A 24004-nucleotide genomic window follows, 5' to 3' on the forward strand; every position below is an offset into this window, starting at 1 on the left:
GTCCAAACGGAAACACGTGACAGAAGATACAGAAAATACTACAAAATAAACCGTATTTTTGTGGAGCTTTAATAAATTCAAATTCAATTCCCTAACGCGTTATCGTCAACGAATCAGCAAAAAAAGGACAAAACAAAAAAAACATGTACAGATGTGCAGCAAGTGGTGGAATAGAAAGTAATGTTAGAATAAAAACATCATATCATACCAGTCGTTATCAAATCTCACCTTTCAAATTAAAGGTGCTTAGTTGGCGTGTGGATGGCTTCAGGTGTGATACAGTGACACCTGCTGGTCTCATGTGGGGGGATTTCTCTTCTTCCTGACGTTTGTGTCCAGGGGGATCTACTGATAACACAGTGAGCAGATACTCTGCATTTTTTTCCTCCACTGAATCTTTTAGCCTGCATCTGCCCCTTGATGCAAGACAGGATGTGCACACAAGACCCTGCTACACGTGTTGAGTTTATAGAACATGTGGAAGGTTCTCTGAACATTTGTTGCATTGGAATAATTTCATTTCAGGTTTAAGGGAGAAATCTGATGAAAACTGCTCAGGAAACTGGAAGCAGAAGAATTCATGGGACACTACATGCAGTATATGTAACACTTCAGCACAGACACAACTAGAAAATGTACACTAATAGACCTGCAAAACAAACAAACAATTTGTGGTTTGAAGTTTAGTGCTGGAACTGTTACTGAACAACAGTGTGCGAGTTCAGTTTTCTGAAATCTTGTCATCACAGTGAGGTTGCCAGGTTTGGTACGTGGTCTGCAGAGACTGATGGATAAACTGTTTTTCTTTGAGGAATATTTCCAGCAGATGACTCTGAGAACAACCTCAAACTCTTCTTCTGTGTTGAAGAAGTTGAATTTTGGACAGAGCCAGCCGATATGTTTCCACCTGCTTCTTTATGCTAAGCTAGGCTAATCATGTCCTAACTTTCCTTGAAACTTGTGATTTTTGGTAAACTTCTAATTTCACAATGCTGCTTCTGAAGCACTAAACAGAACACCTGAAGTGTGCGTGTGTGTGTGTGTGTGCGTGTGTGTGCGTGTGTGTGTGTGTGTGTGCGTGTGTGTGTGTGCCACTCAAACAAAACAGGACACGTCTTTCCATCAACATGAACAGATTTTTTTATATCTTTAGAGCAATAAATATTTCCACTTTTTCCATATCTCTGCAATTTCAAAAACAAAGTACAAGTAATATATATTTATATACACAGCTAAAATTTCCATACATAATTTTTAAAATAATGTCGTCTCTGTTGACACATATTTGACACTGTACTCGTACAATTTTACAAGGACTATTGCAGTCTCTCTTTGCTCTACATTATAAACAAGAAATATTTTTCCATAAAGCGGTCCATTGTGTTGTTACGTACAACTCAGACCCCCGGTCCATCGCCCTTGTATAGATACACACAATACAAACTGCCTTTACACCGGAACAGAAGAATCCAGCATTTTTAACTTTATCTGAACCAGATCTGAGGTGCTTTAACTTTTGAAAATGTTCCCTGTTTTGCCTGCAGCAGTCAGACCACATCTGTTTCGATTGGCATCAAAAAGCAGACCTTCTGTTCCTGGAGTAAACTCAGCCGGAGACAAACTGCCCACTGCGGAGCAAAGTGAGTACTCGCATTATTTTTCATATAACGATGGTTATGTACATTCATGTTTATAATACAGTTTCATTCAGTGCAGATACTGTAATAAATACCACATGCAAACCGATAGTGGAGAGCAGACCCGGGCAGAAAAAAACATATTCAAATAGAGCATTTAAGGACCATACCTGGGTTTTTGCATGATATTAAACTGCATTTACAGTACATTACTTCTGCAAACCATGCCATACATTTACACTGATTTCCTACCATCCAGGCAGCCATTGACTTTAATTTATTTCAATGAAAATCTACTTGCAGAGACTCGCATCCAGTGGCAGGTAAGATCATCCATCAAAGGAAATTTGCCTCTCATTTGAGAATCTACTGTTGGTTGCTTCAAGTATTGCACTGACGAGCTTTGTGGTCAGCAAACCGAGAAACCCAGAATTAATAGAACAAGCAAACATGGGTTTTTGGTGCATTTACATGGTTGTCCACTGCTGTTCTGCAACTGAGTGTCAAAACTAAAAACAGCCAATACTTATTTTTGTTGAAAACACTGCTGCAAATAATGGTAAGATTGACCTCAGAGTGTGTAAACTGGGGTCAAAGCACAAAAACACAACTCAGAACCGAAGTGAGAATGATTCACCAGGAGGCCGAGACCGTGGCTGAATACGTGTTCAGCCTCAGACATCCTCCCACAGTCAAACACCGTGACACGGCGCTTGGACCCCGAACAAATGCTGACAGCGTTGGATCGTCTGTCTGCAGAAAGTGACACCGAAACCAAAGTCTGCCTGGAGGAAGGAAACCAATTAAAAAACTGAGGCATGATTTGAAAAAGGTTTGGCAGTAATGTAAAGTAGATACGATCTGTGGTTCACGGCATGCAGAAGCTCGGGCATGGAGCTTTAAAATGGGAACTTCAGTGAGGATGCGCTTGATTGAACTTGGGCACGCAGTGGAACGGCGTGAAATGTTTTGTAATCCCTTACGAGGTAGGTTTGATCCAGTGCTCCTCGAGAACTTTGTTATTTTGCCAGGTGATTTCTGGATTAGACCTGGACTCACTGTACGGCTCCTGCAAAGGGGCAAAGTGTTTCTGTCGGTGACTGTAGATACACGACGGGGACCCAACGGTCCAGGATTCCTAGCAGCTCAGCATGTATAGTTTGTTTGTGTGGTTTTTAAAGGTTGTTTAGTAGCACAAGTGTTTCCATTAAAAGGTTGGCGAGAGGCTGTTTGATGATTCACAGGTGCGTGTTTGCGCAAGCATGCAGGGATGAATGAAAGTAATCATCACAGTTTGTATTAAAAAGATTAGAACATATTAGTTGTATGTTAGTCACAGAAAATTCTTGGTTTGTTGTAAACATTAGAAATGAAAAAGGTCTTAGTATTTCCATAAGATGCTCAAATCAGAAAAGAAAAAAAAATCATCTCACACTCGAAAGCACATAACAAAATTAAAAATGCTAAAAATACAAAACAGCCCAAGGAGTACGTTAGGTTAGTAGAAGCTTGTCACACGACAATATTGATAATAATATCAGTAGCACACTCTAAAAAGTCAAAGGGGTTCTTCAGATTGAAAACAACAGGGGACCCAAGATGGTTCCCTGAGGAACTCCGTCAACCGATTATAATCCTTGACGGTGTTTCCACAAACCTCCAACACAAAAGGCTTTTACAAAAAACATTTAAGGGATTTTTATTGTTTTGTTTTTCTACTGAGGAACCCGGAGTTGCTCAAATAGCCTGAAGAACTTTTGGTTTTTAGAGCATACATTTTGTTAATTCAAGCAATTCTGAACCTTAGTTACAGATCAACGCTGTTGGCCCCATTGAAAATAGAACACACTGTACAGTTAATATCTACAGTCGGCGCATTCACGTAATCACAAGGAAACTGAAAATGTGTCGGTAATGTTTGCATTCAGAACATGAGCAGAATTTCCCATCATCCACCAGTTAAACGCTGGTAAATATTTCTACGAGGCTGACTAAACCAGCCGCTTCGACGGGAAAGCAACCAGCACTGAGAGGTTTATTTCAAGTCAAAAAGGACGCGTGGCTGGTAAACCAGTTCAGTGGTGGAGGAACTTTCTACCAGCCATCATGGGCTTCCTGCCCTGACATCCTCTGATCTCGATCGAGTGGAGAGAACGAGAAAACACACGTTAACACTCGTATGGTAGGTTTAACTCAAAGTGCAAAAATAATGTGTATAAATGAGTTTGTTCAAGAATATTTCGCTGCGTGATGTGACGGACTCCGGCCCTGTGAGATGCTCGCAAGTCCTTCAGGATGAGAGTAGGTCCAGTTTTCAGGTTCTTTTGTGTCTTTGATGGATGGCGAGGGAGACAAAGGCCTCAGTCCTTCAGCCAGACTTTAAAAATGGAGTAAATGGCTTCATCTGTTACTGTGAATGGATACAATCAATCAATATATTACTGGTGTAGATGCTGAATTGTCTTCATATTCCAAGCTGGTCATTCACCATCATTTCACATTGGATCATCCCTCCGTCTGAAGGCACCTTAGTCTCCATTTCGCAATAGAAGTAGTGAAAGTGAGATCAAACTTTGTTCACTTTTAAGGTCATCAGAAGTGTTGAAGAGCTCACATCCCACTGAGAGAAAATAAGTCTGGACTGGACGGGAAATCAACCATCTTGTTTCATCGGCCGAACGCTGCTTGACGTCAGTCTGCAGCTGCTGATAACGACTTCATGAAGCTTTCTGTGATTATCATTTCTCATTATCTCTAATAATCAAGCTTCTTCAGTTAGAAGTTCTACACAGTTTCAGTCAAAACCGGCCTAAACGTGACGTCAGTGGACCGTTAAACCAACAGTGTGAGGCTGAGATATCAAACCGTTATCTTTGGCTAACAGTCTTAAAATAATGAATGTAAGCAGCACAAAAACGTCATTTATTATTTTAACTGAAAAATAATGAGAAACTGATTGTTGAGCTTGCAACAACTGAGAAGAAATTAATAAGAGCAGCAATCAGTCCCGACGTCAATGGGAAACGTTTGGTTTTCTCTACATTTTGGTTTCGGAGATTTGACCTTATTCCACATCCATAAATGTTGTTCGTGTGCGTCAGCTGACTCCATGTGCACTCCTGCTATCTGCTCCTCTCTTTCCTGATGGGTCTCCTTTTATTTGTAGTTTTCTAACTTTCTCTGAATGGAGGTCTATGGGCAGAGGCGGCGGCTGCATGTTGTTCAGACAGCTGCAGACACCCGTCAGCTGAACACCCTCACACGAGTTTCTGTTCGGACGTGAATACATCCTTTTTATTTTTGATTTCCCGCCCAGTTCAGGTAACATTTCCAGTTCTAAACCTGTTGAGAAATGTGCAGAGTTACATCATAAGAAGGTCTCGTTTAACGTGACCTGACATTAACCCTTTGATGACTGTGTTCAGGTACTGCTGCTCCCCGGCTTCATCAGAGGCAGACAGGCCGGACTGCACCCTGTTTGGCACCTTTCAGCATAATCTCCCTCTCTGGCAACACAGAGGTCACGAACAACACGGAGCATGAAACACAGCTGACATTTATCATCATTTCTGAGAAACTCTGGCTTCTATCTTTAAATATCAAGGGGAAACTTGCTGAGGATCAAATAAAACTCCTTTCACAAGAATAAATTACTGGGAAAATGACAACATCGAGCGTAAACCACCCCCATTTTAAAGTCCCAATCCAAACCCACGACGTCGCGCCTCCTGATGAAACCCTGTAATCCACAAACACTAAAGGCTTTTAGTCATTTTTGCAAAACACTAAAGGTAAAAAGACACCTGTAGTTTCTGTATTTATGATGGCTTATTGAAAGTTTATTGTCCATGTGGAAAGTCTTCAGTAACCTTCACTAATGCACTTTTTATGGTCAAATAAATGCTGGATTGGGGCTTTAAATTACAACAAATCCCTCCCCCTGCATATAGGATTTTCACCATAGACACACTGACACTCATTAGCTATTGCACAGGTCATGCACGCCTGTCTAAGACACAAACTGCACCATATTAATGCGAACCACTTCTGCTTCTCAGCAACACCTCATGGCTTGTAAAATGTCAACAACCAAAACAATGGTACGAGTTTTTGTGCGAAAAACAAAGCGGTGCAAGACGAGTGTGATTTTTGGAATACAGTCAAAGGACTCATCGCGTTCTCTGTCCAATCAGACAACACCGCACATAACAGGCACTGTTCCCTTCACGTCTGGTCCCGGAACCATTTGTCCGCTAAAGCGACTCACGAATCTCACTCACGGTATGACACAAAGACGTCCTCTGTCAATGGACACGTGTCCTCTGGAGTCCCAGGCCACCTCTGAAGGGCACCGTGGAGGGAAGAGGAGGAGACTTTGATCAAGGCGGGAGGACACAGTGGGAGGTTTTCATCGGTGGGGGTTTATGTTCTCCATGTGCAGGTTTCCCAGCGAGCGTCTTCCAGGATGTGAGAGTCGCTCTACTTGTGGGGGAAGTGGATGTGAAAATAACACAGACTGAGTAATTTCCTCTTCCCTGCCCTCAGCGCTCTCCTCCTCACTAGGCGGCCATTTCGATACACCTGCACTTGTCCTCCTCCTCCTCCTCCTCCTCCTCCTCTCCTCCTCCCCCTCCTGCTCCCTCTCACGACCGCCCCCCGTTGGCTCGCTGCGGGGTGGCGGACCACCGCCCTCGGCTTCTGCCTCCTCACACGACCGTGCTGATCCGGCTGACAGGTTTCGATTTGGGGCCTCCCCCTTGGCCTCCTCCCGCCCCTGGGTGGAGGGAGAGCGGGCCGGCCGAAGGGGGAGGTAAGGGGGAGTGTGGAGGGGGAGGCGGGATAGAGCTGAGGGGCGGGTACTGGGGTGCGTAGGGCTGCGGGGGCGTCTGGCTGACGAGGCGTGCCGAGGGTGTCTGGGGCGGCGGGGTGGCGAAAATGAAGTGGGTGGAGGGGGAGGCGGAGGGGGAGGGGCTGAGGGGGGAGTGTGTGTGCACGGCGTGGTTGTGAGAGTGTGTGTGAGCGTGGGGGTGGGGCTGCGAGTGCGAGATGGTCAACGGGAGCTTGCCGCCTCCACCCGGCCGTGCCGCTGCAGGGTGCGAGTGGTAGAGTCCGTGTGGGGTAGTGGGGGTGACGGGGGAGTGAGGGGACAGCGGCGGGGGCGTGATGAAGCCCATGTTGTAGCGTGCGTGCTGGGCGGTGCCCTGCTGCACCCTCTGATGCTGCTGGGTATGAGAGGGAGCGGAGCCTGGCGGGCCCTGCCGCCGAGGCGCAGAGAACCTGTGCGTGAGGGCGTGGTGCTGCGGGACGCTCTGCACGTGGTAGCGGTGGTGGTGGTGGTAGGGCGGGGGCGGCGTCTGTTGCTGCTGGTGCCCAGTGACACTGGCTGCTCCTCCTCCTCCACTGTTGCCGTGGCAGTACTGGGCGTGCAAAGCCTGCAGCTTGGACGGCCCCCCTCCCGTACCTCCTACCCCTCCAACCCCTCCCGAGTCCGACTGGCCGAGGTTGGGCGATGGGGAGGGGCATGGGGAAGGGGAGGATGGGTGGGGGATGGGAGGCGCGGGGGCGGGGTAGTGGGGGGGTGACGATATCATCAGGGGACTCGGTGGACCCTGCGGAGTCGGCGACGTCATCGTCAGGGGACCAGGAACTTTGCCTCTGCGGCTGCCGAAGAAATTCCCCAGCAGGCCGCCGCCAGTCGGGCCTCCCCCACCCGCCATCCCTCCTCCGCCCCCAACCCCTCCCCCGCTCACGAGTGGGGAGGTGGTGGACCCCCCCTGGTTGTGACAGAGCCCCGGCCCACCCCCCACCCCTGTACCGGGGCTCTGAGTAGGGCGGTGTGGCCGGTAGGCTGCTGGAGACGAAGGGACCATCATGGGGCTGTAGGACAGACCTCCAGCAGGCAGGGGGCGCTGCTGATGAGGCCGAGGGCTGCTAATAATGGAACCCTGAGAGGAGGAGGAGGGAGGAGGAAGAGTTTGACACGAGTGGGTGGAGACAGAATGAGATTCAGAAACGATGTATTTTAAAATAAGCAGATCAGAGGTTTTACAGGTTTTAGGTTTTGCAGCCGCTGATTTCACCTCGTTGCAGCATGTTTTTTTTTTTGGTCAAAGCCACGTTTTCATCACAGGATGGTGACGCGCTGAAGATCAGGGACAGCTCGAAAACTCTTTCTTTCTTGTGGGTGCGTTCACTAAACCGTCGGCTCTGACCTCAGACTTCGCTGTTCTACTTTGGTCCAGGTGTCTCTGCGGTGATTGGACCGAGTGCTTTGAAATGTGCTTCAGACATTCGTGATCTTCGAAGGACGAACGGCAACAAGTTTGGTGTCCCCTTAAATTTTCATCTAGCACCATCATCAGGTCAGAGGTTCAATTCCCATCAGCCTCAGCTGTAATTTTCCGCTAATTAGCCAATGTTAGCACGTTAGCCGCATGAACTGCACGTTAGCTGCATATGAACTGGAATCAACGGCTGTTTGACACCTTAAACTTCATGTCTTCACCGAGTTAAACAAGCAGATTTCAGGACAGACATGCAGGAAATGAGAAGAATCAGTGAAGCAGACAGAGACAAAAGACGGCGTCCTGGTGGACACGCTCGACACATCTGCAACATACCTGCTTTGATCACGTCAGGTGTCTGTTGCTGTGTGTCTACTGTCAAACTGTTAGTGGACTGTCTGGGACATCCAAAGCTGGAATAAAGACCCTGAACAGTCGCATGTTTCAGCCTGAGCACCGAGGACGCGTCACAGGACACGAAGACGAGGACGTCCCACACACTCAGCGCTCATGAACCACACAAACATGCAGGCAGAAATACGTCTGCGATGAGCTGCAGAGGCATGCTGGGAGGTCACATCACGCATGCTTTCCCCACCCCCACCAAACTTACTTCGATGGTACTGTCCAATGACCCCACACTGTTCCTACGACCTCGCTTCCCTGTCACCCAATCAGAATGAGGCAGCGTTAAAATCTGTTCTGACACGTAAACCCCTCGAGCCGAGAGACGCTGCAGACGTGAGACGCATATTTCCTAAAATCATGAGCTATTCAAACATTTTCAGTCGTGGAGTACATTTACTGAAGTACATATACATACACATACATGCTTCCATTTAAGCAGCATTTGAATTTAGGACTTTTATTTGTGATTTCCTGTAACACAACGTGAGTCTGACCCTGATGTTGGTTCATGAACATGATAATATTGATGGATGTTAGTGATCAGCATCAAAAATCAGCTGCAGTGATCCATGAAGTGAAATCATTTCTACTTCATGTTGTATTTACTGTCGTCGTCCAGTAGGAGGCGACAGAGCATCACGGCACATCAGACTTCCGTCTGATTGTATTTATTACCAGTTCAGATTTCATCACTATTTCATCGGTTGCATAAGAGCACAGATGTAGGTTTGCTCTGAGTCACAGAAATCTGCAGCGTTACGACAGAAACAGTAAAATATCCCATTTGCAGAGTTTCAGTCACGTCTCAGAGGCTCCACACAAACGTGTGTACTGTTGTTTCACAGGGGAAAACATGCAGTACAGCGCTCACGTGTCAGGGTGTGTACTTGTACTTGTACTATAATAGCTGCCATGAACGATCGGTGTACTCCGCTCACCTGTTTCAGAGAGGTCTCTGAGGGAGGAGCTGAGCGCCGTGCGTTTGAGTCCATCCACCGAGGCGTACGTGTCATCGAGGCTCGGCCTACCCAGAGTGCCGTTCACCACCTCGCTCTTCACGGGGCCGCCGCCGGTGTTGGACCCCGGCGTGCCCCCTCCTCCCGGCCCGCCCCCCGTCAGCACGCCAGGACGCATCACACCTTTCTGCTTCTCGAGCTCAGCTGGAGGGAAGAGAAGGTGAACGCTGTCATGTGACAGACGTCTAAAACTACTGTCAGTACTATGAAAACTACTACGACTGCTACTACTACTGCTACAGAAACTGCTGGTGCACATTGTAACAACTAATACTTCTGTAAGTACTACTTCTACTGGCCCTGATCTTTCATGTACAACAACTACTACTACTAACGCTAGAATACTACAAATTAAATACTACTACTTTAAGTTTCAAGTTACTGCCAAGGTTATTAATGAAGTAACGTTGGAGCTTGTAGTGATGCTACCACAGCAGCTTCTACCTCGAGAACTACTGGAACTACATCCAACCACTGCTATCAGCTGCTGATACTATTATGGGTACTACTACTACTACTGCATTACTAGCAGTACTGTTGCAGGAACACTTACACTCCACCCTGTACTTCTCCATGTCCTGCACCTCTGCGATGCTCTCTCGGAGGTCGGAGGTGAAGCGCGCTCGGTCCTGCTGGCTCGGAGCCGTGAAGACGATCAGCACCTTCCTCTCTCCTCCGGGATTCGCCGACGTCAGTCTGATACCGTGAGGGTAGTCTGAGCGACACACACACGCACACACACACAGGTTATCCCCATCTACAAACCGGCATTCCAGATATAAAAGGGAAACTTGAGTTTTACGGGAAGGAAAACTAAACAAGAGTTCCCGCCATTCTAACGGCTCAGTATAGCACTGCTTTGTTTTGAGCTAAATGCTAACGCTAACATCCTCCCAGTGACAGTGTAAGCTGGCATTTATCAGGTACGTTAACATTTGTTAATGAGCACTAAACACAAAGTATTGTTGTGTAGAATGTACATATACATGTAGTAGATTTTATTTCTTTTTTAAATTCTCTTCTTTGTCTCTTTTTATATTCCTGGTAGTATTGCTGCTGCCTGTAACGCCCTAATTTCCCCTACAGGGCGTTAAAGTCTTATCTTATCTTATCTTATCTTATCTTATCTTATCTTATCTATTAGCTCTCAGGTATTTAGTCCTGAATCAAAGTGCTGAATTGAATTCATAAAATTCAGTGAAATTCATCCTCTGGGGACCAGAAACGCCTGTAACAACCCTCTGAAAAATCCAGTGAATAGCAGCTGAGATATTTTGGTCTGAGCCAAAGTGGGCCGATCAATACCGCCACGCTCGATGAAATCTCAGCTGATCGGCTTCATCGTCATCCAAACGCCACTTCCTGTTTCCTGAGCTCAGAGAGAGCACAGCAAATACAGGAAAATGATGCAAATGTTGAATTTAAAGTGTGTGTTCATGGAGGACCCTGACCCCGGATTAGTGAGTGCGCACACACACACACACACACGCACACACACACACACACACACACGCACACACACACGCACGCACACACGCACACGCACGCACGCACGCACGCACGCACACACACACACACACACACACACACCTTCTTACCTCCCTCCCACATGATACACACACATAGATAAATGTGCCCACCCACCCACAGACAACACACACACAGCACTCACCCATCCACCCACATACACACACACACACACACACACACACGCACACACACACACACACACACACAAACACACGCACACACACACACACACACACACACACACACACACACACCAGCAGTCCATGTAAGATTGTGCTGATGAATCATATGGGACAATCTGTCCCGGTCACAGTCATCACCACAGTCTGCCAAGTCCCATTTAGCTCCAACTGGAGAGGCAGAACTGTCAACAACAACAACAGCTAAACAAAAACAACCAACAAACTGAAGAGCGACCGCGCTGACCGCGCTGTCAGCCCGGACACCGACGAGCCCACAAATAATCACTAACAGCTGAACAGTGTTGACCTCGTAATGTGATGCAACGTAATGAGATGTGATGCAACTGAACCGAGCGGAGCTGAAACTGAACCTGAACACAAGAATCTGAGTGGAGGCTCGTAAAGCGACTGATTCCATCCATGGAAACGATTCTAATTATGTTCATTTAACACCTTCACATACAGCTTCCTGCTCCGCTCGAAACGCCGCGCTGGACGTCTGAGTAAACAGCTGCCGTGTTTATGAGCGAGCGGACGCCACACATCGTTAGAAAGCTAAGACTCATGTGACTCGAGTGATGGAAACCTTTTCAAGATACGATCACAACAGCAGGGACAATCAACAAGCAAACAAACAAACAAACAAACAAACTGTCAACTGACGCCTCACAGCAATCCACTGACCGTAACACAAAAAGCCAATAGGGACCGACTGCACAGATGCACAGATTGTTATTTCCCTAAAATTCAGCCTGACAGATCTGGTATCCATTGAAACTTTGGGATCTGAGTCGACTTACATCAACCTGTACATTTGCATCAATCTCATCTGTGTTTGTCTCTGATCTGAGGCCATTTTTCCACCTCCGAAGCTCTGATTGGTCATCTGTTTCTCCAACCAGGACAGACGACCAGACCCATGTGAATCTATGGAGGCCATCGACCATCTGAGAGCAGCTCTGATGGAGAACGCTGGCAGCTTCAGCATCACTGATGGCTGCGTTTGGACGTCTGCACCCCTGGAAGATGCTGAGCTGCTCTTCACGGGGTTAAAACGGGACCTGAGCGTCAGGTCGGCCATCATCCTGTGGGCTGTTTGTTTATCCAGCCTTTCTGAAAATGGTGGAGATGTGGTTTTGGAGCTGAACTCTTCCGCGAGGCAGCCTGTTAACAGGTGCTGAGGCAGATTTGAAACGCCACCAACTCCAATCTGCTGCACACGACCGAGAGCCAATTCTTCTCTGCTGAAATAGAGGCTTGGAAAGCACACACACCCACACGCTCAGACACACACACGACTCTGTATACGATTGTGTTAACATCATTATTGAAAAATGTGTCGGTTGAATGAGTCATGTTTGAGGAACCCAGCTAAGCAGCAGCCTCGTTTTCAGATTGACAGTCATATATTTAGGAAATCCTGTGACATGCTTCCACTGTGCTTCTTTGAAACGTGCTGTTGGTGTTTTCAGCGGAGCAGCGACGACACTTCTGCACACTGACGGTGCCTCGCGTTTGACGAGAAGGCTGGCAGACACAGAGCAATTTCAGTAATTGGAGAGAGAAGCAACGTCATGTTTTGCCAAGTGATTATTAACAGATTGTCGAGAACATTTCCAAGTGGGACAGAGTCTCCAGTTTTTGGTGCATATTTCAAGAGTAAAATCGAGCGCGGTGCTTTGAACAAGCTGTGGCGCACTAGTTAGGACTTCACAGCCCCTGGACCCAAAAATAACCTGCTGCAGCCTCGAGGTGCCCACGAACCCAACCGCTGCCGAGCTGAAGGCGCCTCCTGCAAACACAGGCTCCGTACGAGCACCTCCTGCACCCCCGGCATCGCTTTGGTCGTGTCGGCTGTGAGTTTACCGTCACTTTAAACGGCTGATAAACACTCAGCACCTGGGTTCATGTGCAGGTTCGTCCTCACAGGTGTGTTTCACAGAAAGCGAGGATACACCTGAACCTACAGGACAGGTCAGGTCCTCGCCAGACTCTGCAGACTCACTGTAAGTTGCTGCTAGCATCTATGTCAGAGTGTGTGTGTGTGGTGTGTGTGTGTGTGCGTGTGCGTATGTATATCTGCATGTGTGCTTTTCAGCGGGCCTGCTGACTGCGGGGTAAAAATAGAGTCGAGCAAGTGCAAGAAAGAAATAGAGAGATAAAAAATAAAATGGAGAGAGGCTGAGACAGATGGACGGAGCAGATGGACGAGAGAGGCGGAGACAGAGAGAGAGAGAGAGAGGGACGGGGAGAGAGCGAGCAGCACTTACAGGTGTTCTGGAAGGTGTGCACCTGCATGTCCAACAGAGGGAATGATTGTCTGAAGTTGTACGTCACCGAGGTCTTCTTCTTCTGGAAGATCTTTGTCACCTGAGGAGGAGGAGGAGGAGGAGGAGGTGGAGGGAAAAAGTCATGGCAGAGAAGGGAGGAGGAGGAGGAGGAGGAGGAGGAGGAGGAGGAGGGAAAAAGTCATGGCAGAGAAGGGAGGAGAAGAGGAGAGGAGGAGGAGGAGGAGGAGGAGGAGGGAGCGTTTGATTATCTTCATTTGTTTCCTTTGTTCATTTCCAGGTGAGATGTTTCTAAAATGGTCTTTCCTCCACAGACTGAACGTTTCCCTCCACTTGTTTCTGTCACACTGTAAATGAATTAAAAATCATCCAGAAATAATGAATTCAGGCTGAATCTCAGTCAGAGTCACCGTAACGCCCTTCGAATCACTGAATCAGAGCAGACAGCTCCGGTCGAGCGCTGCTGCCTCACGACTCATGAGCTGATCCGCAGGAAGCTGGTTCACGGCGTCTGCCTCGACCTTCACGTGACCTTTGTATCGCATTGACCCCGTGAACGCCGGGCTGTCCTCGCTCCCTTTGAGATATGAATGTGCATATGGAGACCCTCCACCAGGTGACGGTGGGCACGGCTGGACGTAAATACATGTGGGCTCCTGTTTGCACCGCAGCTTTGAAAACACATAAAACTCTGGACTACTGTTGGTCTTAAATGAGTCCAGGAGCTTCGGCGAGCTGCGCTGATTGCAGCAGTTTGTTTATGTATTATGTATTAGTGTATTACGTCTGTGTGCTCAGACTGAGTAATGACAGGGAGGCGTGCAGTCAGCGTACAGCGGTTTGATCACAGCTTGTTTGCTGAACACGGCTGCCCGCTGCGGCTCAAAAAGAGGCTGAAGCAAAACACTGAATGTACCATTAAAACCCAAACGAGGAGCCACGAGAGGCTGGAACAGGAAGCAGAGCTGCAGAGTTGGGATTGTTCCTGTCAGGATACGCGGAGACGTCTGAGTCAGCGTTCATGTAAAACACATCGATTAAGGCAGCTCTGAGAGAACGGAGTCATTAACGTATGTTCAGACCTCTTCAGGTTCTGCAGGCGTTCCATCAGGATTCAGCATTAACCGGCTGGTTGAACACATACTTTCTTTTGTTTCTCAGATTTTGAGTCCTGCAGAGAATCAGTGAACCTTCACGGGAGGTGACGGGTAAACCCTGTTGACAAATCCTGCCTGGGTTTCCTACTTAAGTCTCTGTGTATTTGCATTTTCTCTAATACGACGTCAGACTTTTAGACATTTCTGGAGCGCAGCATTAAACAGGTCCAGAGCATTATGGGATAAAGCGGCTCTCTGGTGACGCACAATCACTTTATCTCCCACGAGAGAAAATCCTCTGAGAACCTAAACTTGTTCCAAAAGAGTGCAGAAACACAAACACACAAAGGGACAGTGTGAGTGTGTGAAACACGCTAAAAGACTGACGGCAGTGAAAACACACACACACACACACTGACACACAAAGCGTGCGTTGGTTACCATCAGCAGGTCGTTGAACAGGAAGACTTCTCTCTGGTGGACGCCGCTCCTCTGAGCTCTGTTCGGATCTGGAACCTCGAACAGCTGACAGCAGCACACCAACCTGCGATGGGGCAGGGACAGCACCTGCAACACACACGCACACGCACACACGCACACGCACACGCACGCACACACACACACACATGCACAGTGTTATTCTGTTAAGTGTTATTCTTTAAAGTCAAAAACAAAGGTTAGTTTTGGTTTCACACATGAAGAATTTTCTGTGATAAATAAAAAGAAAGTTTACTGCATTAGTCATCACTTCGACTATTTTATATATGTGTGTGTATATGTGTGTATATGTGTGTGTATATAAATATAGGAGGACATCCTTATTAATATTGTGTTTTTAATCTTAACCATATAAACGAGTCTCTCACAGATAGTGAATGTGATTAAAGTTAAAAAGTTAAAGAGATGTGTGACACTGGGGGTGAGTCTCAGTTACCAAGGATCACCAAATGTAACTCCTCTGTATTTTTTGGTGGGTACAACAACAGCTTGTCCAGTCGCTTGAAGACACTGGAAGGCATCAGAAATTCCACAGGTGAAAGAATGGGTCTGTGCAGTGATGACACGTGATGACGGGGGAGGGGTCGACCCCCGCCACAGGTTTAGGGATTACATAAAGATGGATAATGACCCCACGAGGACTCCTGTGATACTGTTTACCCCAGCAACATGTCTAACCATGTATGTAGAAGCACGTTGGGTGTGTGCGTGTGCAGGTGTGCATGTGTGGAGGTGTGCGTGTTGTGACAGCCAGCCTGCCCACGCCCTCGTAACCACCCCCCGGGTGCACTGTGCGGCACCGATTCGCCGAGGCTGGATGGCAAACCGTCACAGTGTGTACAGACGTGCACACACCTTCGTATGTGCTACTTGTCCTTTTTTTATGTTTATAAAACAAAAATATGCTGATTAATTGTTAGTTATATGCTACCTGTCCCTGTATGGACACACAGGAAGTTTTCCATGTGCCTTTGAAAAGTTTAATTTAGACCTTAGTTAGTAAGTTAGAGTCCGGGGGTCGACAGTGAGTCTGGCCTCTTGCTTGTCCTTCAGTCTTCTCTCTCGTGATAATGCAGTCAGGATAACTCTGCAGTCTGACTCACAGGAAGGAGGCTGCTGGCTTAAGCCTGCCATTGGTCGACTATTTCAGTCGGCCTTGTCCTCCCCTTCTGCTGTCTGCGTGTTGCGTTCAAAGTCTCCGACGTTACGTCAGACACCAGCATTAAGAACCTCTGAGCGAGCAGCCTGTGCTTGACGGAGGTCTGGACGGTGCGTTCAGGCCTGTTTGGCTCCTCGTGTGTAAAAGAGTTTTGAAATTTTACAAGATTTCGAAGATGTTGAGATGTTCAGGTTTGTTTGAGACGCCGGAGGATCTTACAGGCTTCTTGCCGACCACCATCCTCTCCACCGCCTGGACCTGAGACACGTGGTCATCGTTGGTCCTCAGCTCCCATTTCTGGATCCTCCCATAGATCGCCACCAGCAGGTCCCGAGGGATGTCCTGACCATTATCGACACCTGAGAGAAGACACCAGGTTTGACACGTGAAATACAATGAGGGACAAACGGAAGCTGACTGATGCCATCAGCTGGTGTTACACTCAAACACGTCCTTCCTGTCAGCAGCATTTTAGGTTTGATTTGATTTTCCCTTTCAAAAAGAAGAAAGAATGATTCAGAAGAAAAACGCAGCGATACACACACAGTGTAGAAATACTCTGTTCCAGGTAAAAGTCCTGCATTCAAAACTGAAGCAAAATTACAAAAAATACTAGCATGAAAAGATACTTAAAGCACAAAAAGTAAAAATACTCAAGTTATTACAGAAGGACAATATCTGCCTCTGAACTGTCCTGAAGTATAAAGTAATATAAAATGGAAACACTCAAGTGAAGTACAAGTATATCAAATGTACTGAGGTGTGATGCTGTGAAGTTCTTTCTCAGCGCTGAAGTTTTCACTGACAGCTTCGCTGAAATGCTAATGACTCCCAGAACGGCTCCCAGTGAAGATAAAAGCTCCTCTGATAAGTGAAATAAGCTGAACGTTAATTGAATGTTTCTGAAGCTGGAAATCAGCTTCCAGTGAATCGGACTGATGGTGACGACGAACAGCTGCGGCGTTTCTGCTCTTTAACTTCTGGTTCTACGTGTCCAGACCTGCAGTGTGAGACTGACTGACTGACCCCGCAGGTTCTTGATGAAGTCCTCCAGCTTCATCTTCCTCTCCGGCTTGACGTTGGGGCTGTACATGTCCGTGTTGAGGAGGATGATGGCGAAGGCCAGGATGAAGATGGTGTCTGGATTCTGGAACTGCCGGATCAGCACCGGGTTACAAACACAGTACCGCTGACTGGAGAGAGAGAGAAGGTGTGACACAGACCATCAGGAGCTCCACATCAGGTCAAACCTGCCAGCTGTTCAGTACCTGAAGGCCTCCACCAGCCGCTCCACCCGCTGCGCTTCACCCTGAACTTTGATCTGAGCCTGGAACTTCCTCAGAGCGTCGTCGAGGTCCATCCCTGAGAAATCCATCTCATCCAGGACGCAGCTGCAGACAGACAGATGTTACCTCAGCATTGGACACTCAGGACTGAACGCCGACGGAGCCGACGGCGGCGTCTTGTACTCACTCCAGGACGTCCTTGTTGAACTGCTGCCGGCTGCCCAGGAACTCCCCGATCATCTGCCTGCTCAGACCCTTCCTCTCCAGAATGAACCTGGCGATGCCCACCGGCGTGTCCGAGACGAAGCCCCTCTCGATCAGGTACTGGATCCCCTTCTCCGGCTTCCTGTGGACGAACGACACGTTTCAAGTTCAATCAGTTCTTCAGTTTGTCTTCTGTTTCCTCACCTGTTGGATTTTATCATTTCAAACCTTTGAGCTTTGGGCATGCTGCCATCTCAACTTAACTTAACTTAACTTAACTTAACTTAACTTAACTTAACTTTACTTAACGTGTTGACTGATTGATTCACAGGAGAGAAGCTGGTCTAACATTTCAAAACAAATCAATGTGACAAACATCTTGGCCAGATGTGGATGAAGGAGAGGAACGAATCTGAAATGTAATTATCAGCCGAGATTGAAGCGTCTGTCAGCTGATTTCCACACTGTTCCGAAACGAGCGGGCGCCTGGAAATGACTCGACAGGCCGCCGTACACGTTGAAGGAAAGCACTTTAAATGTGTTTTCCTGTAATTTTATTAACTGGATTCATTTCAGCTGCAGACGCTAACGCTGACATCTGACTTCATGATATTTTCATCTTTCGAGACGGTCACTGTGTCAGATTAACTGATTGAGTCAGATTCTTGTTGTGACAGACTTCGACCAATCAGAACACGCGTAGCATTTAGAGGTGATTGGTTATGCTGTGGTTATAAGTGTCTGTGTGCAAACTGGGTTTTGTGAATGAAAGCGAAGCTGTTGGTGGTCACTGAAGCTGAGGAGCGCTCTGCGTTCCTATTGGTCAACGATTATTGATTATTGCTCAGGTTTATAAACACGTACTTGTTGAACAGGTTGAGTCCGATGCGGTACTGCCGCCGCTGCACCACATCGTTGTTAAAGGCGGGTGAGTCCCAGCTGTGGCGGCTCTCTCTCTGATAGGTCTGTTTCCCCAGCGTGGCTCCTCCGATTGGCTCCCGCAGGCTGTCTCGCGACGAGGAGCCGGAGCTGCAGTTGTTGACCGTTGTGTCATCGTTGGAGTTGGTGGTGGTGGAGTTGACGCTCTCGTTGTCTCCGTCCGAGCAGAGCAGATGGTGGTGGTGCAGGTGGGGGTGGTGGGCGTGGTGCTGCTGCTGGGCCTCCATGTTTTGGAGCACAGAGGACGAGGCGGAGGACAGCGGTGAGGGCGTGAGCGGCGGCAGGGGTGAGAGAGGCGTGAGTGGTGGGATGGGGGAGGGCAGCGGGGAAGAGGGGGGTTCTGGGTAAACATGGGGGAGGTGGTGTTGGTGGTGCAGGTGGTGGTAGTGGTGCTGGGCGAAGTGCTGGATGTAGGGGCTGCCGCCGTGCATGTGGTGCATGTGCATGATGTGCGGCTGGCTGTACTGAGGGTGGTGGTGGAGGATGGTGGGCAGGTGGGGGATGGGCGACGGGTGAGGGTGGGGGTGGGGGTGGGGGTGGGGGTGCGAGTGGGTGTGTTGGAGCGGTTGAGGGAGCGGGTGTGAGGGCAGGGTCCGGGCTGAAGGCATCGGTAAGGGGACGCTGGCGGGGCTGCGGGTCTGTCCCTGCGCCGTGGCGACCGAGCGGCCGTTTGGTTTGTGTTTGATGGTTCCCTGCGGAGAGTCGGCTTCGCTGCTTCCTCCTCCGCCTCCTCCTCCTGCTCCGCCTCCTCCTCGCTCATCCTCTCCACTCTCTCCTTCACCTCCTCCACCCCTCCTCTCTCCTCCTCGCTCGACTCCTGACGGCTCCTGTTCGTACACAAGGCGTCCGATGGAGCCTCGCTCCGACCTGAAGATTAGAACAACAGCGCTGACGTTAAAGAATCCAGACGAGGTGAAAATAAACATCTCGATGATTCCTACATCTTCAAAATTAAACTATTTAAACACTTAAAATCTCACAGGAACTAGGAGGACTAACTGCTCCACAAAAAAAGACAACAACAAAACCAGTCGATGGCACTGATTTGTGTCTTGAATGAATTAAATGAGTGAACTTTTAAAAAATATCCCTCTTAGCTGACAGTTAGCAGGCTAGCTAGCTGTGAGAGTGACTGTGGCTGGCTGGTTAGCATGCTCATGCTAGAAGCTCTGTGATTGGCTGTGCTGACCTGTCACTCATGTCCACTGAGCTGTCACTGGGTGGTTCAATAGTTAGGACAGGGAGGTGTCCTCCTCCTCCTCCGCCTCCTCCTCCTCCTCCTGCCCTCCCTCTGTACTCCCCTCGACACTCCGTGCAGGGGGTGCTGCTCCTCCGGCTGGCGATGCTGCCTCCCTCTGTCTCTCTGCTGTCTTCCCTCCCCCCTGGACCGACGCCTCCCCCTCCTCCCCAGTACTCCGTGTCAGAGCTGGAGGCGGGGCGGGAGAGCGGAGAGGACGGCGGGCGGGAGAGCGGCGAGGAGGGGAGGCAGCCTTCGTCCATGTAGAGGGTGACATCGCTGAAGGAGGTGGCAGTGCTGTCCTCGTGCATGGCGGCACCTCCTCCCACGCCTTCTCTCCCCCCAACTCCTCCCACGCGGCCCACCAAGCGCCGGGAGGATGGGTTGGTATTGCGCCATGCACACTCCCTGTAATCTTCCTCCTCGTCCTCCTCCTCATCCTCCTCCCCTTCCTCCTCCTCCTCTTCCTCTTCTTCATCTCCCTCCTCATCCTCCTCGTCATCCTCCTCTCCCTCTCCTCCCGCTTCCTGTGAGTCTTCACGACCAGACTGGCAGGTGAGGGAGTCGTCCATGGAGTCGGCCAAAGACTTAACCTGCGGTCCATCAGAGACAAAGACGTGGACACGTTGGACTGCAGACGGCACCAGGCCTTTATTTGAAACAGGCCTCGTTTTTAATTTCCCCTCTTTTTTCACGTAATCATTTTTAATTTAGGAGGAGTTTTCTGATCTGCTCTTTTCTTAATCTGTTTTTAATGAATCCACACTCAACACTTCCTCCATCTTATCTTGGTTTAATGCAGGATAACGTCCATTTTCACGTCAGTGCAGCAGAGTCATGTCACATCACCACTCTGCTGCTCCGAGTTTCTCTTTTTAATGGAACGTTGTTCTCATGAATCAAGTCAATTCCAGTCACTTTTATTTGCTGTCCATCACTGGAACTCAACACTTCCTGCACAGATGTTTCACATTAAAGGATTTCAGAGGCTCAAATGGTTTAATTCCTCTCCTTTCATTGTGGGCTTTTAAAGAGAAACAAAGTTGGACAAGACAGGAGAAGGTCCAGTCTGTAGCTTTGTGAGGAGCCTGTTAGGAGGCTCAACTCTGCAGGAAGTGTTGAGTTTGACTGACAGCAGCACCTGAACACCAACTTTTACCTGAGAACTGACAGTGAAACACCACTAATGCTGGTCTTTCACTGGTGCTTCACTGATGTCGGGGTTGAATCCTGAGAAGGAGACAAACTTGTTCACCTGCTTAGAGAAGGAGTCGTCCATGTCTCCTGTGTCGTCTGACCCCTGCTGACCTGCTGACCCCTGACCCTGCGGCTGGCGCTCATCGAACGAGTACTGGACCAAAGAAGAACAGAAGAATGTGCACATTTGTACTTTTTGTTGCGTGTTTATATGTGTTGTATATACACTCTGTGTGTGTGTGTGTGTGTGTGTGTGTGTGTGTGTACCTGCATCCTCATGTTGGACAGGATGATGCGGCGGGTCATCCTGCTCTCGGAGGCGGAGCTGCGAAGCCTCTCGAAGTTCTTGTTCATGCGGTACTGCCTGAACGCCGTCTGGATCGTCCTCGCCGCCCGTCGGGACACAAACTGGCCGCCGTACTTCCTCTCCAGCATCTCCACCTATCAGGCAGCACCATCACACACGGGCAGCCAATCGGGGAACAGAGAATCAGAATCAGAAATCAGAAAAAGCTTTATTGCCATGTACGCTTTTACACATACTAGGAATTTTTTCTGGTGAAATTGGTGCATGACACATCTATCAAAGTAAGAGCATAAGAATATAACAATTTAAATATATGTACACAAGTCTGTTTTTGTTGTTGCTAATTACCGGAAACACAGTTCTGTTTTTCAGAAAGAAGTCCAAGTTGAGCGTTAATGTAACGCATAGAGTTATATTTATATCAGTCAATGTGACAGAATGAGTCCGAGGTGGAATGTGAAGAGTGTCGGGGGGGTTCCGGGCCTTGTTGGTAAGGCTGACAGCAGACGGGAAAAAACTGTTCTTGTGGCGTGAGGTTTTGGTCCTGATGGACCGCAGCCTCCTGCCAGAGGGGAGTGGCTCAAAGAGTTTGTGTCCGGGGTGAGAGGACAGAGAGACTTCTGATTGTGGAGCAGAAAACAGGCACAGTGGTACAGAAGACCCCAAAAATGGGTTTTTCATCACTTTTGATTTTGTTGCAGTCAGATATTTTAACTAAATCTGTAATGTCTGCGGATCCATTTCAACTGTTGCAGCTGCACAGTAATTGAATGGTCAACACACCTGCAGGCAGGTATCAGTGTTGCATTGCTCGTTGCCCACAGGACATGCAGCTCGTTCCCCACATGAACACAACTTTGGCTAAATGGTTGCTCACACAGTCTGGTTTGTTTTCAGCTGTGATAAACTCAGGTGACGGAGTCTTTCACTGACTTCATGTCACACTGAAGAAGTTCTGGATGATCAAAAATTCAATGACAATCACGTGAGCCCACTGGAGACCGGAGAGGCCGATTATATAAGTGTTTGCAAACAGAAACGAGCTGCGTCACTTTTTATGAGGCACGTAGTTTGGTGTCCACAGTCAGGAGACGACGCAGAGACAGAGGGAGAGTAGAACCACAGCAACTGGGATTCACTGATGAGCGAATCAAACGTGATGAAACTGTGCTGGAGCGCAGAGATGCCGTCAACAGGACGGCCGTATCCCGACACGTCGCTGAGAATCAGCCCGCGGTGATGTGTGTCAACAGTCGGTGTGGGTGTTTTGACGTGCACTGTGCGCTGCTGGTGTGTGCTGCTTTGTTTGAAAAGGCTGCATTCCACTCGGAGTGTAACGGATACGATTGTGTGAGAAGCGTCCAGGTTTGGGGAGGGTCGTGATGTTTTTCGCTGTGCCACCTCGGAGCGCACCTGGACAACAGGCTGAGCTGGAAAACTCACATCAACGCTGTCTACAAGAAGGGGACGAGCAGATCAACGTGTGAGCGAGATGTTGGAGATCTTCTACCAGTCTGCTGGTGTCAGCTCACTCGTCTTCGCTGCTGGGGGAGCAGCACCGGAGCCGGCGACACCAACAGACTGAACAGATCAGGGAGGAGGAGGTGGTGGAGAGGAGGACACTGGACAGACTGATGTCCATCATGGAGAACCCTGAGCGTCCTCTTCACCACCTCGTGGACAGACAGCGAGTCCTCCTCCAACAGACTGCTCCAGCTCCGCTGTCACAAGCTTCAGGAAGTCATTCGTGCCTCGAGCGTCACACTGAACAACAGAAGGAGTTCATCCACGACCTCACAAAGCCAGTGTTTACTTATCACCTGCAGCACTGCAGACAGTCTACAGTCACATTCATTCATCTGTTCAAGGTTTATTTATCATCTGAAACTGCACCATTTTTTAATGTAAATACTTGTTTATATCCTTAGTTGTATTTTTATTTTATTATTCTAACTATATATTTAGTTAAATTCACTGCTGTTATTCTATATTTTTTGTCACTTTTTTGTTACTTTTTAAAAAAATTCTTGTGTTCATTCTGTGGTCGTCTGCATGTTTAATTGCTACTGCAACAAAATAATTTCCCAAAGTGGGATCAATAAAGAAGCAGTCTGAGTCTAAAGCACCTTCTTGTCCTGGAGGTCTGTAGAGAGCTCATAGCTGTCAGATAGAGCCTTGCAGCGTTTGCTCTCCTCCTCCTCTTGCTTGCGGAGCGCCAGGCTGGCCGGCTGGTGTCGGCTTCGCTGAGCCCAGGCGAGGCTCGCCGGGCTGGGCGGAGAGATGGGCGAGCTACCCTGAAAGAGGAGGAGACAGTACACATGATGCTTCAGGTGCTCCACACTGACGGTTTTAAAGGCTGCAGACCAGGTGTGTGTACCTGTGTGTGCGTGTGGGAGGCTCCCAGGGGGCCGCTGGTGGAGGCGGAGCCGTAGGGATCACAGGGGCTGGAGAGGGGGCTGTTGCTGTAGCGGTGGAAGGGAGGCGGATGGCCGAAGGACGAGTCAGAGAAGGTGAGCGCCTCCGGACACTGAGGGTCGCCCTCCACGCTGTGAGAGAGACGCACCAGGTCAGATCACACGTTTATGTCTTTAACTGAAAAGAACTGAGAAGACAGCTCAAGAAAAGGAAGAGAAAAACAAAATTAAGAGTTGAACGACTAAACCAAACCGAAGTAAACCAGTAAACCAGTAAAGCAGAGGACACAAGACTCGAATAAACCAGAGGAAACTGGATCA

General features: G+C 48.5%; 1 protein-coding gene across 6 annotated transcripts in view; it reads right to left on the reverse strand.

The window, feature by feature from the left end:
- Positions 1-1116: 1116 nt before the first annotated feature.
- LOC143326825 (IQ motif and SEC7 domain-containing protein 1-like) overlaps positions 1117-24004 on the reverse strand; it is a 131265-nt gene continuing 108377 nt past the window's right edge. For all 6 annotated transcript variants that reach the window (XM_076740774.1, XM_076740776.1, XM_076740775.1 and 3 more), the window contains 16 exons: positions 23647-23815; positions 23396-23563; positions 21230-21403; positions 21021-21116; positions 19718-20358; positions 18454-19395; positions 17573-17731; positions 17368-17490; positions 17126-17292; positions 16319-16458; positions 14884-15009; positions 13328-13427; positions 9899-10060; positions 9268-9489; positions 8535-8584; positions 1117-7582 (listed from right to left, as the gene is read on the reverse strand). In XM_076740774.1, the coding sequence (XP_076596889.1) occupies positions 6344-7582; positions 8535-8584; positions 9268-9489; positions 9899-10060; positions 13328-13427; positions 14884-15009; positions 16319-16458; positions 17126-17292; positions 17368-17490; positions 17573-17731; positions 18454-19395; positions 19718-20358; positions 21021-21116; positions 21230-21403; positions 23396-23563; positions 23647-23815 (4678 nt within the window). In that variant the 3' untranslated portion in view covers positions 1117-6343. The remainder of the gene's footprint in view (positions 7583-8534; positions 8585-9267; positions 9490-9898; positions 10061-13327; positions 13428-14883; positions 15010-16318; positions 16459-17125; positions 17293-17367; positions 17491-17572; positions 17732-18453; positions 19396-19717; positions 20359-21020; positions 21117-21229; positions 21404-23395; positions 23564-23646; positions 23816-24004) is intronic.

The sequence above is a fragment of the Chaetodon auriga genome, chromosome 10 (genome assembly GCF_051107435.1).
Source record: "Chaetodon auriga isolate fChaAug3 chromosome 10, fChaAug3.hap1, whole genome shotgun sequence".
In the NCBI taxonomy this organism is placed as follows: Eukaryota; Metazoa; Chordata; class Actinopteri; order Chaetodontiformes; family Chaetodontidae; genus Chaetodon; species Chaetodon auriga.